Raw genomic sequence first — 17,577 nt, forward strand, 5'->3', positions numbered from 1 at the left:
CATCATCGACGGTATTGGAAAACAATCCAGAATGAGTGAACCTTATATGATATTTACAGAAGATCTTATATGTAGCGCCATAAATATCACAATCAATTAATACCTAACTTTTTCCGCTTGTAAATTGAGCATAACGGGACTCTGAATTTTTAATATCATCTCGGTCTTAGTGCAGCAAAAAAAAATTATCAAAAAAGCTTGGTATGTTTGGCAGTAGAAATACTGTATCAATTAACTGCTTTTGTATTGGTTAAAGTTATTCACAGCATTTACATCGGCTTTATATTGAAAATGGCTTTTAACAAGTACGTATGGCTTCCGCAGATATATATTTTATCTATTTAGACAAATTAACTTATAAAAACTTCTATGTTGCAAATTTTCCTGTCGTACCTGGGTTGAATATACAGTTAAACCACAAATTGATAGATCTACATTCAAACGGGTTACAATTAAAAGTGGTCGCACTCACAAATGGTCGGTGGACGTCATTGGTGAACCTGTTCCAGAACTACACTGGAGCTGGCGTGATGATGTACCCCTGACAACTGGAGATCGCATAAGTATCGAGAACATTGAATATCATACAGACTTTTGCATTACAAACGCAAAGCGGCAAGATAGCGGTTTTTATACATTGAAAGCTGAAAATTGCAACGGTATCGATCGAGAATCTGTCGAGCTTATTGTTCTTGGAAAACCCAGTTCTCCGAAGGGTCCGCTCGCAGTTAGTGATATCACAGCAACAGGCTGCAAGTTGCAGTGGAAGAAGCCAGATGATGATGGTGGCGTGCCGATCAAGGAGTATGTGATTGAGAAAATGGATACAGCAACGGGCAAATGGGTGAGGGTTGGCCGTTCTCCCGGTGAAAAGGAACCACCTAGCTTTGACGTAAACGGCTTAAATCCCGGCTCGGAATACATGTTCCGTGTCTCGGCAGTTAATGAGGAAGGTGAATCGGAGCCTCTTACCACTCTTGTGGGTGTTGTTGCTAAGGATCCATTTGATGAGCCAAACAAGCCCGGCACCCCCGAAGTCACCGACTATGATAATCAAAGCATTAGTCTGAAGTGGGCACCACCTAATAATGATGGCGGTGCTCCAATACAAAAATATATAATTGAAAAAAAGGATAAAAATAAACCGGAATGGGAAAAGGCCATAGAAATTCCCGGCGATCAATTGGAAGCTACAGTGGCCGGCTTACAGGAATACGGTGAATATCAGTTCCGCGTCATTGCCGTTAATAAAGCAGGATTATCTCCACCCTCTGATGCAAGTGTGCCACAGATCGTCAAGTATAAAAAATGTAAGTTTGGCTTAAATTACACATATTTTTTATTTATTTTATTTAATTTTGTGTAATATGTTTCATTCAAATGCAAAATTTAGTAAAGCCCCGCATTGACAGAACAAACTTAAAGCCTTTGCTTATACGAGCTGGAAAACCAATTAAATATGATGTGAATGTGCGCGGCGAACCAGTTCCAACGGTTATATGGTATCAGAACGATAAGGAGCTTAAGCCTGAGGAGCTATCGAGCAATTTTGAGATTAAAAATATTCCACACAATACGAAGATTTCAATAGTCGATACTATAAGACAGCACACAGGTACTTATAAGATTCGTGCCGTGAATGAGCATGGCGAAGATGAAGCTACTGTGGAAGTAAACGTATTGGCTCCACCCGGAAAGCCAAAGGGACCCTTGGCTGTAAATGATATTACTAAGGATGGATGCAAGCTCAAATGGAAAAAACCAGAAGACGATGGAGGCAAGCCCATTACAGCTTATCAAGTAGAAAAATTCGATAAGAAACAAGGTCGCTGGGTACCAGTTGGTCGTACATCGGGTAATGATACCGAACTTGATATCAAGGGACTTCAAGAAGGCCATGAGTATCAGTTTCGGGTCAAAGCCATTAACGAGGAAGGCGAGTCTGAGCCTTTAGAGACCGATGGTACCATAATCGCCAAGAATCCATATGATGCTGCCAGTAAACCTGGTACCCCCAAAATTGATGATTACAATGAGCACATGGTTAAGCTTGTGTGGGAGCCACCGAAGGATGATGGCGGTGCACCAGTAACAGGTTATATTATCGAAAAAAAAGATAAGTTCTCACCGATGTGGGATGAAATACTTACCACCAATGTAAGTATACGAATAAAATAATTTTACAATATTAATATTGTGGAATATTTTTTTAATTATGACCATTTCAATTATAACAAAAATCAATCTGAAAAAAAAAACATAGTCTTCTGCTCCGGAAGCAACTGTCGATGGCCTTACAGAAGGGAATGTGTATCAATTCCGTGTTCGTGCCGTCAATAAAGCCGGAACCAGTGAGCCTAGTGGGGCCACAGAGCCCCATTTAGCTAAGCCAAGAAATCGTAAGAAAGCACCTATAAACTAATAACTAAGCTAATTAATATTGTATTATGCATGTATATTTTGAAAGTATGAAAAGCCAAAGCTTCACATTAATTTATTTGAATATGCTATCTACAAAAGGTTTTTCTAATTATGCCTCATTTGATTTGCATTCAAAAACTTAAATCTTATAATTTTTTTAGTCAAGCCCTTAATAAATCGTGACAAAATGAAGCCAATAAAGGTGCGTGCAGGGCAAACTGTTAAATTCGACGTCGATGTGAAAGGAGAGCCTGCACCTACTTTGACCTGGTTCTTCACCGAGAAGGAAATAGCCACGAGTGGGCAAGCACGTATCGACAACGAAGACTACAATACAAAACTTGTCCTTTTAGACACCACTCGCAAAGAGAATGGTGTCTATAAGCTGAGAGCTGAAAATATAAATGGTGTTGATGAGGCTGAAGTGGAAGTGACAATATTAGACAAACCTTCTAAACCTGAAGGACCGTTAGAGGTCAGCGATATTCATAAAGAAGGATGCAAGTTAAAATGGAAGAAGCCTATGGACGATGGTGGAGTACCTATTACTGGTTATGTTGTTGAAAAAATGGATACTGCAACTGGTAAATGGGTGCCAGCAGGTTCTGTCGATCCTGAAAAAACAGAAATCGATGTGAAAGGCCTGGATCCAAACCATCGTTATCAGTTTAGAGTTAAGGCAGTAAATGAGGAAGGCGAATCAGAACCACTGGAGACTGATTCAGCCATTACAGCTAAGAATCCATTTGATATATCTGCACCGCCAGGACTACCAGAGCTTGAAGACTGGGATGAACATCATGTTAAATTGAAATGGGAGCCACCTATTCGAGATGGAGGATCGCCAATTACGAACTATGTCATTGAGGTTATGGATAAAGACTCCGGCGAGTTTGTGAAAGCAGCTGAGACCGATGGACCCATCTGCAAGGGTGTGGTAAAAAAACTAGAAGAAGGGCAACAATATAAGTTCCGTGTTCGTGCTGTAAACAAAGCTGGTCCTTCTGATCCCTCCGAACAAACTAATTGGCATACAGCAAAGCCACGATTCTGTAAGTGCTTGCTTGATTAGGTTACTAACACGAAGACTTAATTATTATTTTCTTTTCTTTTTAGTAAAACCGCACATCGACCGAACAAATTTAAAACCAGTGGTCGTGAAAGCTGGCCTATCAATAAGCCTGGACATCAATATAAGAGGCGAGCCGGCTCCTAATGTGGAATGGTCATTTAATGGAATAACCGTAGTTAGTGACGAAGAAAATGTGAAGATCGACAATGTTGACTACAACACAAAGTTCTTTGTTATGCGAGCAAAACGTCCTCAAAGTGGAAAATATACCATTAAGGCTACTAACGAGGTTGGGGAAGATATAGCCGAGCTTAATGTCACAGTTCTAGGCAAACCAGGCAAGCCAAAAGGTCCTTTACAGGTCAACGACATAACAAAGCATAGCTGTAAATTGAAGTGGGATAAGCCCGATGATGACGGTGGTGCTCCAATTGATTACTATGAAATCGAAAAGCTGGATCCGCATACTGGACAGTGGCTGCCTTGTGGAAAGAGTTCTGAGCCGGAGGCCAAGGTAATCGGATTGCATGAGGGTAAGCCGTACAAATTCCGTGTCCGTGCCGTTAATAAAGAGGGAGAATCTGAAGATTTGGAAACAGATAAGACAATTATTGCCAAAAATCCATTTGATGAACCAGATAAGCCAGGTCGACCAGAACCAACTAATTGGGATAAGGACTTTGTTGATTTAGCTTGGGATCCACCCAAAAATGATGGCGGTGCTCCAGTTCAAAAATATATAGTACAAATGCGCGATAAGTCCGGAAGAGCTTGGGTTGATGCAGCCACTGTGCCTGGAGATAAGACCAAAGGCACTGTAACTGGCGTTGAGGAGGGGCATGAATACGAGTTTCGTATTGTCGCAGTTAATAAAGCTGGGCCAAGTGAGCCGAGTGATGTGTCCAAATCAGTTGTTGCAAAGCCACGTTTTCTTAAGCCCCACATTGATCGCAAGAACTTACAAAAAAAGATCATGCGAAGTGGTCAAATGTTACATATGGATGCAGCTGTTAAAGCCGAGCCCCCGGCTAAGATCACGTGGACCTACAATGGAGCAGAGATCAAGACAAGCGATAAAATAAAAATTGAAAATGAGGAATACAAAACAACGTTCATTATGCCGAAGGTAAAACGCGCCGATAAAGGTACGTATATTGTCACTGCGAAAAATGATTCCGGCGTAGATACGGTGGAGATAGAGTTAGAGGTTGTTTGCAAGCCCAGTAAACCAAAGGGGCCACTTGCTGTCTCCGAAATAACTGCCGAAAGCGTACATCTCAAATGGGATAAGCCGGAAGATGACGGTGGCGAGCCCATTGAGAATTATGTTGTCGAACGTATGGACACCGAAACGGGACGCTGGGTGCCAGTATTAACAACGAAAACGCCGGAGGCCGATGTAACTGGTCTAACTGAAGGCAAAGAATACCTCTTCCGCGTCAAGGCTGTTAATAGCGAAGGAGAGTCAGAGCCTTTGACTACTGATATTCCTATTGTGGCCAAAAATCCATATGATGCTGCTGATACGCCTGGCAAGCCTCAAATAACAGACTGGTCGTCAAATCATGCCGATCTTAAATGGCGGGCGCCAGAAGATGATGGCGGAGCGCCAATTACTGGTTATATTGTTGAAAAGAAAGACAACAATACTGGAAAATGGCAAAAAGTTATGGAAACTAATACGCCCGATTGCAAGGCCCGCGCTAATGATTTAATCGAAGGTACAAAATACCAATTTCGCGTTAAGGCAGTTAACAAAGCTGGCCAGAGCAAGCCATCGGAACCTTCCGATCAAATGATAGCTAAGGATCGCTTTGCTCCTCCCAAAATAGATCGCACAAATATAAAAGACATTACAATTAAGGCTGGACAGAACATACGCTATGATATTAAAGTGTCTGGTGAACCGCCAGCTACGAAGACTTGGTTCCATAATAAGGCTCGTATAGAGAACGATGACTACAATATTGACTTGGAATCATATCGTACTAAATTGACAGTACCGTACGCCAAACGATTCCATACCGGTAAATACACAATAAAAGCCGAAAACGAGTCTGGACACGATGAAGCATCGTTTGAAATAACCGTTTTAGACAAGCCAGCTGCGCCAGAGGGTCCCCTACGTGTAACGGATGTTCACAAAGAGGGCTGTAATCTAAAATGGAACCCACCCCTCGATGATGGAGGTCTACCTATTGAGCATTACGTTGTAGAAAAAATGGATGTAGAGACCGGTCGGTGGGTGCCATCTGGACGCTTTAAGGAGCCATTCGCTGAGCTCAATAATCTAGAGCCCGGTCACGAATACAAGTTTAGAGTACTAGCTGTAAATACGGAAGGAGATTCTGAACCTTTAGTCGGAGATCACTCGGTCATTGCAAAGAATCCATTCGATGAGCCCGGCAAACCAGGCACACCTGAAGCAGTCGATTGGGACAAAGATCGTGTTGACTTGGTGTGGCGACCACCACACAATGATGGCGGATCTCCAATCACAAGCTATGTAGTTGAGAAGCGCGAAAAGGGAACTGATAAATGGATAAAGGGTGCTGACATTTCTGCACCAGCATTTGGTGAAGAATGCAAAGCTACCGTACCAAATCTTGATGAAAACTGCGATTATGAATTCCGCGTTAAAGCAGTAAATGCTGCCGGTCCTGGTGAAGCCTCAGATGCCAGCAAAACAGTAACCACAAAACCCAGAAGATGTAAGTTTATACTATTTTTACAGTACAAAAATAAAAATAACATAAATTGTACGCACATCGCAACGTGATGAGATGCCCGTGTCGTTTATCGAGTTTTTGTTAGATAGAACATTTAGAAGAAATACTGTAAAATAAATCCAGTATGTAGAGGTAGACAGATGGGCAAACAGACACGGATGACTGTCGATTTAATTTGTTCCGATATCTCTTTATTTTTGAACACTTGTACATTTTTAGAAATATGGTTTACATTTGGTTTATTTTTAATATAGGAGTATTCACATACCAAACTTGGTAACACAGTGTCTGAGAAGAACTCAGACAAGAGTTTCTCATATCGGCTTGTATTGATGATCAAAAATATATTTATGAGCTCTCCCACACCTCCTTCTGCCTGTTACATACATTTACGCAATTCCATGATACCATTTTCCCTGTTTTTCTTTTATTAACATGTCAACTGTATAAAAAACGGAAAAATCACACACAAGCTTTAAGCCGAATGCCAAATATTCACATTTCAACTTTCTATATATACAACAGTTTGAGCTGTTTTATGTGTACGTGTGTGACTGCGTGCGTGTGTTTGCTACAATGCCTTAGTCAAAGTTACAAAAAAGTGGTCTGCATTTTTGTTTTAATACTGCTTACAGTTAAATACAACACAATAAAAATTATAATTATTATTCTTTTGACAGTGGCACCTAAAATTGATCGAAAGAATATCCACACTTACAATGTAAAGGCTGGCGAACCCATATTTTTGGATATTAAAGTTAGTGGAGAACCGGCACCCGAAGTTACTTGGACTCAAAATGGAAAATCTTTCTATGCGACATCATCCAGTCGCATCGAAAATGTTCCATATAACAGTAAATACATTAACAACAATCCCGAAAGGAAAGATTCGGGTCTATATAAAATAGTTGCCCATAATCTGTACGGTCAAGATCAAGTTGAGTTTCAAATTAGTATAATAAGTAAGTAATTTTCAATTGGTAGCTAGTCTAACAATTTTGTAATTTTTTTCTAACATACCTTTTAATTGCTTACTCAGCCAAGCCAGGAAAGCCTGAGGGCCCGCTTGAAGTTTCCGATATTCATAAAGATGGATGTAAGTTAAAATGGAAAAAGCCGAAGGACGATGGTGGCGAGCCTATCGATAGTTATTTAATTGAGAAGTTCGATCCCGACACTGGCATTTGGTTGCCAGTGGGTAAAAGTGATGTACCAGAATTCAATGTTGATGGCCTGATTCCTGGCCACGAGTATAAGTTCCGAGTAAAAGCCGTCAATAAAGAGGGTGAATCAGAACCACTGGAAACGTTGGGGTCAATAATCGCTAAGGATCCGTTTAGTAAGATGAGATATTCTATTTATTTGGTTGCATTACGATTGAATAATTTTTAGGTACACCCTCAAAGCCGGGATCGCCAGAGCCTACCGACTGGACTGCAAATAAAGTGGATCTTGCATGGGCTGAGCCAGCGAGCGATGGCGGATCACCTATAACGGGTTATATAATCGAGGTGAAAGATAAATATAGCCCACTCTGGGAAAAAGCCCTTGAGACCGATTCACCCACACCGGTTGCTATATTAAATGGACTAATCGAAGGCAACGAATATCAGTTCCGAGTTATTGCTTTAAATAAAGGAGGTCAATCAGAGCCTTCAGATGCTAGCAAAACATTTGTTGCCAAACCGCGCTACCTAGCACCCAAGATTGACCGCAGGAACCTACGCGACATAACTTTATCTGCGGGTACAGCTCTTAAGCTTGATGCAAATATTACGGGTGAGCCAGCTCCAAAGGTAGAGTGGAAATATTCAAATTATCCCTTACAATCGGGAAAGAATATCACGATTGAAACGCCCGATTATTATACCAAGCTAGTTATTCGGCCTACTCAGCGAAGTGACTCCGGAGAATATTTGGTTACAGCCACAAACAGCTCTGGCAAAGATAGCGTTCTTATCAATGTCAATATTACTGATAAACCTATGCCACCAAATGGGCCACTTCAAATATCAGATGTTCATAAAGAAGGATGCCACCTAAAATGGAAGCGACCTAACGACGATGGTGGCACTCCGATTGAGTACTTCCAAATTGATAAGTTAGATCCAGAGAGTGGTTGCTGGATTCCTTGCGCCCGCTCGAACGACACTCAAGCCAATGTGACTGGCCTCACACCTGGCAACGAATATAAATTCCGAGTGTCTGCTGTCAATGCTGAAGGGGAATCAGTGCCATTGGTGGGTGATGAATCGATCATCGCAAAGAATCCGTTTGACGAACCAGGTAAGCCAGAAAACTTACGAGCCACCGACTGGGATAAAGATCACATCGATTTGGTCTGGACACCGCCGCTTAATGATGGTGGCTCACCAATCACTGGATATTTTATTGAAAAGAAGGACAAATATGGACAGTGGGAAAAGGCAGTTGAGGTTCCAGCCGACCAGTGCAGCGCAACTGTGCCAGATTTAACCGAAGGCGATGCGTATGAATTTCGTGTTAGCGCTGTTAATTCAGCTGGTCCAGGCGAGCCGTCAGATGCAACACCTCCAATTGTTGCTAAACAACGAAACAAGCCACCAATGATTGATCGCTCGAATCTAATTGAAGTGCGCGTTAAAGCCGGTCAAACATTCTATTTCGATTGCAAAGTGTCTGGTGAACCAGCACCAAAAACTAAATGGTTGCTCAAAAAAAAAGAAATGTACTCAAAAGATAATGTGAAGGTCACACATGTCGACTACAATACTAAGCTAAAGGTAACAAGCGCTACTCGGTCACATTCAGGCCTTTATACCGTGCACGCAGAGAATGCCAATGGTGAGGACAGTGCAGATGTAAGAGTTACAGTAATTGATAAGCCTTCACCACCAAACGGACCATTAAAAGTTAACGATGTGCATGCCGAGGGCTGTACACTCAGTTGGAGTCCTCCAGACGATGACGGCGGACAGCCAATAGAAAGTTATGTTGTTGAAAAAATGGATGAAGTAAGTGGTCGATGGGTTCCAGCCGGCGAAACCGACGGACCAGCAACAAATATAAATGTGAAGGGTCTGACGCCGGGGCACAAATACAAATTTAGAGTGCGTGCGAAAAATCGTCAGGGAACTTCGGACCCTTTAACAACACCGCATTCAACCGAAGCTAAAAATCCTTACGATGAGCCCACCAAACCGGGTAAACCGACTATTAAAGATTTTGACAAGGACTTTGTTTATTTGGAATGGGCCCGCCCAGAGAGTGATGGCGGATCTTTAATCAGCGGTTACATTATCGAGAAGCGAGATAAATATTCGCCCGATTGGGAAAAGTGCGCTGAGATTGAAGGCGACGAGCCAAGTGGCCATGTACCTGACTTGATTGAAGGAGTTAAATATGAGTTCCGTGTAAGGGCTGTTAATAAAGCCGGCCCCGGTATACCTAGCGATGCGACAGATCCTCATGTGGCTCGTGCAAGAAACTTGGCTCCTAAAATCGATAGAAATTTTATGTCTGATATCAAAGTGAAGGCTGGTAATGTATTTGAGTTCGATGTACCTGTGATTGGCGAGCCAATTCCAAGCAAAGAATGGTCTCATGAAGAAAATATGGTTATTAATACGGACCGCGTGAAAATATCTAACTATGATGACCACACTAAACTGCGTATACTTGATGCCAAACGCGCTGACACAGGTTTATACACCTTGCTTGCGCGCAACGTTAACGGAGTCGATAAGCATACAGTAAAGGTCATAATCCTTGACGTGCCATCCATTCCCGAGGGTCCACTACGTGGCGATGAGATTACCAAAAACTCGATAACGCTGCGCTGGCGTCCTCCAAAAGATGATGGCGGATCTGAGATTACCCATTATGTGGTTGAGAAAATGGACAACGAAGCAATGCGATGGATTCCAGTAGGCGAATGCGCCGGAACGGAAATAAGAGCAGAAAACCTAATCGAGAATCATGATTATAATTTTAGAGTGAGGGCTGTCAATAAACAAGGACAGTCGCAACCGTTGACCACCTCTCAGGCAATTACAGCTAAAGATCCCTATGGTCATCCGGAAAAGCCAGGTCAGCCACAGGCCGTAGATTGGGGAAAGGACTTTGTTGATTTAGAATGGGCGGCTCCCAAACGTGATGGCGGGGCCCCAATTACACAGTACATTGTTGAAAAAAGACCAAGGTTTGGACAGTGGGAACGTGCAGCAGTTGTGCCAGGTGACGAACGCAAAGTGCATATTCCTGATTTGACTGATGGAGGTGAATATGAGTTCCGCATCATTGCCGTGAATCGCGGCGGACAGAGCGATCCTTCGGATCCTTCAGCAACCATCATATGTAAGCCCCGCTTCTTGGCCCCCTATTTCGACAAATCGTTATTGAATGACATTACCGTTCATGCTGGAAAGCGATTGGGGTGGACATTGCCTATAGAAGCCTCTCCAAGGCCGTCTATCAAATGGCTGTTCAATGGCAAGGAGATTGAGCCAAATACACGCAACGAATCAAACCTATTCCAAAACGAACTCACCTTTGAGATACCATCAGCTTTGCGGTCTAATGAGGGTCGATACACATTGATTTTGAAAAATGAGCACGGTTCCTTTGATGCTTCCGCGCATGCCACCGTGCTGGATAGACCATCCCCGCCAAAGGGGCCACTGGACATTACAAAGATCAATAGAGATGGTTGCCATCTTGCATGGCATGTACCAGATGATGATGGCGGCTCTCCCATATTGCACTATATTGTTGAGAAAATGGATTTATCGCGAGGTACTTGGTCTGATGCAGGAATGAGCACGCATCCAGTCCACGACGTAACACGACTTGTACATAGAAAGGAATATTTATTCCGTGTTAAAGCTGTCAATGCAATTGGCGAATCAGAACATTTGGAGGCTGAGAAGAGTATCATAGCCAAAAATGAGTTTGATGAGCCAGATGCTCCCGGTAAGCCCATAATTACTGATTGGGATCGTGATCACGTTGATCTACAATGGGCCACACCAAAGTCCGATGGTGGTGCGCCCCTCACCGAATATATCATACAAAAGAAAGAGAAGGGCAGCCCATACTGGGCGAATGTTGCTCATGTGCCGCCAAATAAAACATCTGCCACAGTGCCCGAACTTGTTGAAGGACAGGAGTATGAGTTCCGCATAATTGCCGTAAACCAAGCTGGCCAGTCAGATCCGTCAGAGGCATCCGATATGATAATGGCCAAAGCTCGCTATTTGCCGCCTAAAATAATAACACCCATGCGCGAGGTACGTATTAAGGCTGGACTAATTTTTCACAATGATATTGATTTCATTGGTGAGCCCGCTCCAGAAGCTTTTTGGACGTTAAATAGCAATACATTACAATCAAATGAAAGATCAACTATTACTTCAATTGGCCACCATACAGTTGTTCATACGGTAAATTGCCAGCGCTCTGACTCTGGTATATATCATTTGCTATTGCGTAATGATTCTGGAATCGATGAAGGTAGTTTTGAGCTGATTGTTCTTGATCGTCCTGGTCCACCGGAGGGTCCATTGGAATATGAAGAAATTACATCAAACTCTGTGACAATCTCATGGAAGCCCCCAAAAGACAATGGAGGATCTGAAATAAATGCGTATGTTATCGAGAAACGCGATTTAACACATGGAGGCGGTTGGGTTCCAGCCGTTGCCTATGTAAATGCGAAGTATAACCATGCCATTGTCCCTAGACTACTAGAGGGAACCAAGTATGAGTTTAGAGTGATGGCCGAGAACCTACAGGGAATATCTGATCCTCTGACTTCGGAGGAGCCGGTTATTGCCAAGAACCAATACACTGCGCCTGGAGCACCTGGAAAGCCCGAATTGTCAGATAGCGACAAAGACCATATTGCCATTAAATGGAAGCAGCCTATCAGTAATGGCGGCTCGCCAATTCTTGGCTATGATATTGAGCGACGTGATGTTAATACTGGACGCTGGATCAAAATTAACGGTGAACCAGTTCCAACAACGGAGTATAACGATGACAGAGTTTCACCGAATCATCAATACCAATACAGAGTTTCAGCTGTCAATGCTGCCGGAAACAGCAAACCTTCAGAACCGTCTTCCATTTTCAATGCTCGTCCGATGCGGGAAAAGCCTAGACTATATCTTGATGGCTTATTTGGCAGACGTGTTAAGGTGCGTGCTGGAGAGCCGGTTAATATCAATATACCCATATCTGGCGCACCAACACCAACAATTGAGTGGAAGCGTGGGGATGACAAGTTACCCAAGAACGCAAAGAATTCATTTGATACAAATACGGAGCGTACCATATTCCGCATAGATGACTCAACCAGAAACGACTCGGGTGTCTATACTGTATCTGCTAGTAATGAATTTGGCAAGGACTCGGCAAATATCGAAGTAACTGTTGTCGACAAGCCCACACCTCCTGAAGGACCTTTAATATACACAGAGACAGCACCAGATCATATCTCATTGCAGTGGAATCCTCCAAAAGATGATGGCGGCAGTGATATTAGTGGCTATGTCATCGAATTCAGTGAATATGGCGTTGATGATTGGAAACCTGTCCCTGGCTACTGTCCCAAAACCAATTTTACTGTTAAGGGCTTGACCGAAGGCAAAAAATATATTTTCCGTGTGAGGGCTGAGAACATCTACGGAGTTTCAGATGGTTTGGAAGGTAAACCAGTAATTGCAAAATCACCCTTCGATCCTCCAGGTGCCCCATCCCAGCCAGTTGTAGCAGCCTATACACCCAATTCAGCGTCCTTAGAATGGCATCCACCAGATTATTGTGGTGGTAAACCGATTTCTGGATATATTGTGGAGCGAAGGGAACGTGGCGGCGAATGGATAAAATGCAATAACTACCCAACACCAAATACAAGCTATTCCGTGCCTGATTTGCGCGAAGGCGCTCGCTATGAGTTCCGTATAATTGCTATTAATGAAGCTGGACCAGGAAAACCCTCCAAGCCATCGGATCCTATCACAGCCGAATTACAGCGCAATCGCCCTGATGCACCAGAACCACCAAAGGCAGATCGTATTACAAAAGATAGTGTAACACTGTCCTGGCGACCTCCGCGAAACGATGGGAAATCAAAAATTAAAGGCTACTATGTTGAGAGCCGCGCCAAGAACTCTAAGGACTGGCTGCCTGTAAATGATATACCAATTATTTCGACAGTGTATACAGTGCCAAGTCTGAGGGAAGGTGAAGAGTACTCGTTCCGCATTATTGCTGAAAACGAGGTTGGTCGCTCTGATCCCTCAAAACCTTCACAGCCAGTTAAAATTGAAGAACAACCAAATAAGCCATGCATGGACCTCGGCGGCGTTCGTGACATCATTTGCCGTGCTGGCGATAATTTTAGCATTCATGTCCCATACATTGCGTTCCCAAAGCCCAGTGCTTTTTGGTACTCGAATGACACTGTGCTTGATGATGAAGTTGACCCGCGCGTGCATCAGCATTTAACTGACGATGCTGCTTCGTTTGTCGTCACGAACTCAAAGCGAAATGACTCCGGCCAATATCGCTTGCAATTGAAGAATCCATCCGGCTTCGATACAGCCACTATTAATGTTAAGGTTTTAGATAGGCCAAGCCCTCCAATGAATTTGCGTGCCGATGAGTTTGCCGGAGATTCACTGACTCTGTATTGGAATCCACCAAAGGATGATGGCGGCTCACCCATTCAAAATTATATCGTCGAGAAAAAAGAAGCGCGCTCTTCCACATGGACAAAGGTCAGCAGCTATTGCACGGTGCCGTTCGTGCGTATACGCAATTTGGTAATTAACAAGGAATATGACTTCCGCGTATTTGCCGAAAACAAGTATGGGCAATCCGATCCGGCTTCTACATACGAGCCCATACGTGCTAGACATCCATTCGATGTGCCAAACGCGCCCGGTATACCGCGAGGAATTGATTCTACCGAAGATAGCATTACGATTGCCTGGTCTAAACCAAAGCACGATGGTGGCTCACCAATAACCGGCTACGTTATTGAGAAGCGTCTACTTAGTGAAGACAAATGGACAAAAGCTGTACACGCTCTCTGTCCGGATGTTAACTGCAAAATTCCTGGCTTGATTGAGAATGCTGAGTATGAGTTCAGAGTGGCGGCTGTGAATGCCGCTGGTCAGTCACCCTTCAGTGCATCCAGTGATCTTATCTACTGTCGTCGTCCACCTCATGCTCCCAAGATAACATCAGATTTATCTATACGTGATCTGACCGTTATCGCTGGTGAGGAGTTCCACATTACCGTACCATATCATGCAAATCCACGTCCTGTGCCTACATGGACCATTAACGGACTCGAAACATTTACCGATGAGCGCATTCGATTCCAAACTGATGATTACACTTCTGTGTATCATAATAAGTCTGCAAAGCGTTCCGAGACCGGCTCCTACACCATAACATTGGCCAATAGCAAAGGCTCGGATACGGCATCATGTCACGTTACCGTGGTTGATAGACCTGGGCCACCCCAAGGTCCACTAAATGCTTATGATATTACACCAGATACTTGTACACTGGCATGGAAAACGCCGCTCGATGATGGTGGCTCACCGATTACTAATTATGTCGTGGAGAAACTCGATGTAAGCGGTACTTGGGTGAAGGTCAGTAGTTTTATTCGAAACACACATTATGATGTGATGGGCTTGGAGCCAAATCATAAATATAATTTCCGAGTCCGTGCTGAGAATCAGTACGGTTTGTCTGATCCTCTTGATATAGCAGAGCCCATTACAGCCAAGCACCAGTTTACCGTGCCAGATGAACCTGGCCAACCAAAGGTCATAGATTGGGACTCGGGCAACGTTACATTGATATGGACACGCCCAGCCAGTGATGGCGGCTCACGCATTCAGGGTTATCAAATTGAATATCGCGACATTGTAAGCGATGCCTCGTGGAACACTTATGAGTATTTGATTAAAGAAACCAAGTATCAGCTCTACAATCTGACAAACGGTAGCGAGTACGAATTCCGTATCAAGGCGAAAAATGCAGCCGGCTTTAGCAAGCCGTCGCCACCGTCACTCCGATTCAAGCTAAAGGGTAAATTCAATGTACCCTCTCCGCCTGGTACACCACAAGTTACAAAGGTGGGTAAGAACTATGTGGATCTTAAATGGGAGAAGCCAACCAGTGATGGTGGGTCTCGAATCACAGGCTATATTATAGAAAGGCGGGACATCGGCGGCGCTGTGTGGGTAAAGTGCAATGACTATAATGTTATGGATACTGAGTATACAGTTATCAATCTAATTGAAATGGGCGATTATGAATTCAGAGTATTTGCTATCAATGCTGCAGGCCGTTCTGAGCCAAGCTTATGCACGATGCCAATTAAGGTCTGCGAGGTGCTCGGAGGTGAGAAACCAGATTGGATAACGCGTCTGCAGAACCGTATTGCTCCATGTGGCAAAGATCTTACATTGCAATGCGCCGCGACAGGCAAACCAATCCCAACAGCTAGATGGCTGAGAAATGGCAAAGAGATTCAAATGGTACCCGGTGGTCGTATGACATGCGACAGCAAAGAGGGCGTCTTTAGACTAAACATAATGAATGTGCAAGCTGGCGATGATGGCGATTACACATGTGAGGCAATAAATTCGCTTGGTTTTGTTCATACATCTGGCTATGTGAAAGTTGGCTCACCGCCAATTATTAACAGATGCCCCAGTGAGCTGTACCTTCCCGAAGGTGACAATACCAAAATTAAGGTCTACTATTCCGGCGATCAGCCACTTACTGTAAAAATAACAAGAAATCACGAGCTTATCTCCGATATTGCTGATGACATGCACATCAAATATAACATATTTGATGACTATGTTGCAATCTTTATACGTGATATTGTTAAGAGCGATGGCGGGCTCTATCAAATTGAGTTGAGCAATGATTCGGGTACGGCAATTGGTCAGTTCGATGCACGCATAACAGGATTGCCGTCAGCACCCGTTGGACCAATGGGAATCTCGCACATCAATAAGCATTCGTGTACTTTAGCGTGGCGTCCACCAGCATATGATGGTGGACTTAGAGTTACGCATTATGTAGTCGAGCGGAAGGATATATCGTCACCACATTGGATAACTGTGTCCACTACGTGCAAAGACACGACTTTCATGGTTCAGGGCTTGATTGAGAATCAAGAGTATATATTCCGCGTAATGGCTGTAAATGAAAATGGCATGGGCCTGCCATTAGAGGGCCTTAATCCCATACGTGCTAAGGCTCCAATTGATCCACCATCATCACCAGGCATTCCGCAAATCACCGAGGTCGGAGGGGACTTTGTACATTTAGACTGGAGCAAACCCGAATCAGATGGCGGTTCGCACATTCAGGGTTACTGGATAGACAAGCGCGAAGCTGGCAGTGACGCATGGCAGCGTGTTAATGTTACCATATGTTCTGCCAATCAAATAAACTGCCCCAATTTGATCGAAGGCAGGCAATATGAGTTCCGTGTCTTTGCTCAGAATGTGGCTGGATTATCGAAAGATTCATCCGCTTCCCAAGTTGTCAAAATTGTTGATCCAAAGGCGGCAACGCCACCTGTGATTGTGAAACCGCTTCGCGATGCCAATTGCATCCAAAATCATAATGCCCAATTCACTTGTACAATCACTGGCGTACCTCGGCCGACAATTACCTGGTATAAGGGTGCAAGAGAGATTACAAATGGTTCCCGTTATCATATGTACTCTGAGGGTGATAATCATTTCTTGAATATCAATGATATATTTGGCGAAGATGCTGATGAATATGTGTGTCGTGCAGTTAATAAAGCCGGGGCAAAATCAACCCGAGCAGCTCTTGCTATTATGAGTAAGTATCATTTTATATAATATTTATTATTTTAATTATTTATTTTAATACACTTTGACATTTTTATAAAAAATGGAAAAGGGTATTATGAAGTTTTACAAATGTATGCAACAGGGAGAAAAAGGCGTGGCAGACCCCATAAAGTATATATATTCTTGATCAGCAAGACAAACTGAGTCGTTATAGCTATGTCCGTCTGTATGAGTTCGTGTTTCTCAGCAACTTGAGAAACCAAACTTGGTATGTAGCTCTTATACCCAGGACAAATCGCTTTTATTTTATTTTTTTATTCCTTCCCTCTCCCCCGCAAATAAAAAAAAAACAACGATTTACTTCCACAAAATAATCTGTAAAAATCTAAAATAAATCACACATAAGGTTTGTCGGTATAAGCATTATGCCAGATACCGTTAATTTCAAACCGATCCGATATAATTTAGGAATTATTCGCATTTAAGTTTTTAATATAGACAGCGGGGTGCG

General features: G+C 43.3%; 1 protein-coding gene across 14 annotated transcripts in view; it reads left to right on the forward strand.

Moving 5' to 3' along the window:
* Positions 1-17,577, forward strand: part of LOC108607359 (twitchin) — a 49,449-nt gene that overhangs the window by 25,703 nt on the left and 6,169 nt on the right. For 13 of the 14 annotated variants that reach the window (XM_017998054.1, XM_017998053.1, XM_017998056.1 and 10 more), the window contains 8 exons: positions 411-1,310; positions 1,394-2,157; positions 2,264-2,399; positions 2,583-3,473; positions 3,538-6,204; positions 6,903-7,184; positions 7,262-7,561; positions 7,615-17,094. In XM_017998054.1, the coding sequence (XP_017853543.1) occupies positions 411-1,310; positions 1,394-2,157; positions 2,264-2,399; positions 2,583-3,473; positions 3,538-6,204; positions 6,903-7,184; positions 7,262-7,561; positions 7,615-17,094 (15,420 nt within the window). The remainder of the gene's footprint in view (positions 1-410; positions 1,311-1,393; positions 2,158-2,263; positions 2,400-2,582; positions 3,474-3,537; positions 6,205-6,902; positions 7,185-7,261; positions 7,562-7,614; positions 17,095-17,577) is intronic. The other variant, XM_017998065.1, reaches the window with a different exon arrangement.

Source organism: Drosophila busckii, chromosome 4 (genome assembly GCF_011750605.1).
Source record: "Drosophila busckii strain San Diego stock center, stock number 13000-0081.31 chromosome 4, ASM1175060v1, whole genome shotgun sequence".
NCBI lineage: Eukaryota > Metazoa > Arthropoda > Insecta > Diptera > Drosophilidae > Drosophila > Drosophila busckii.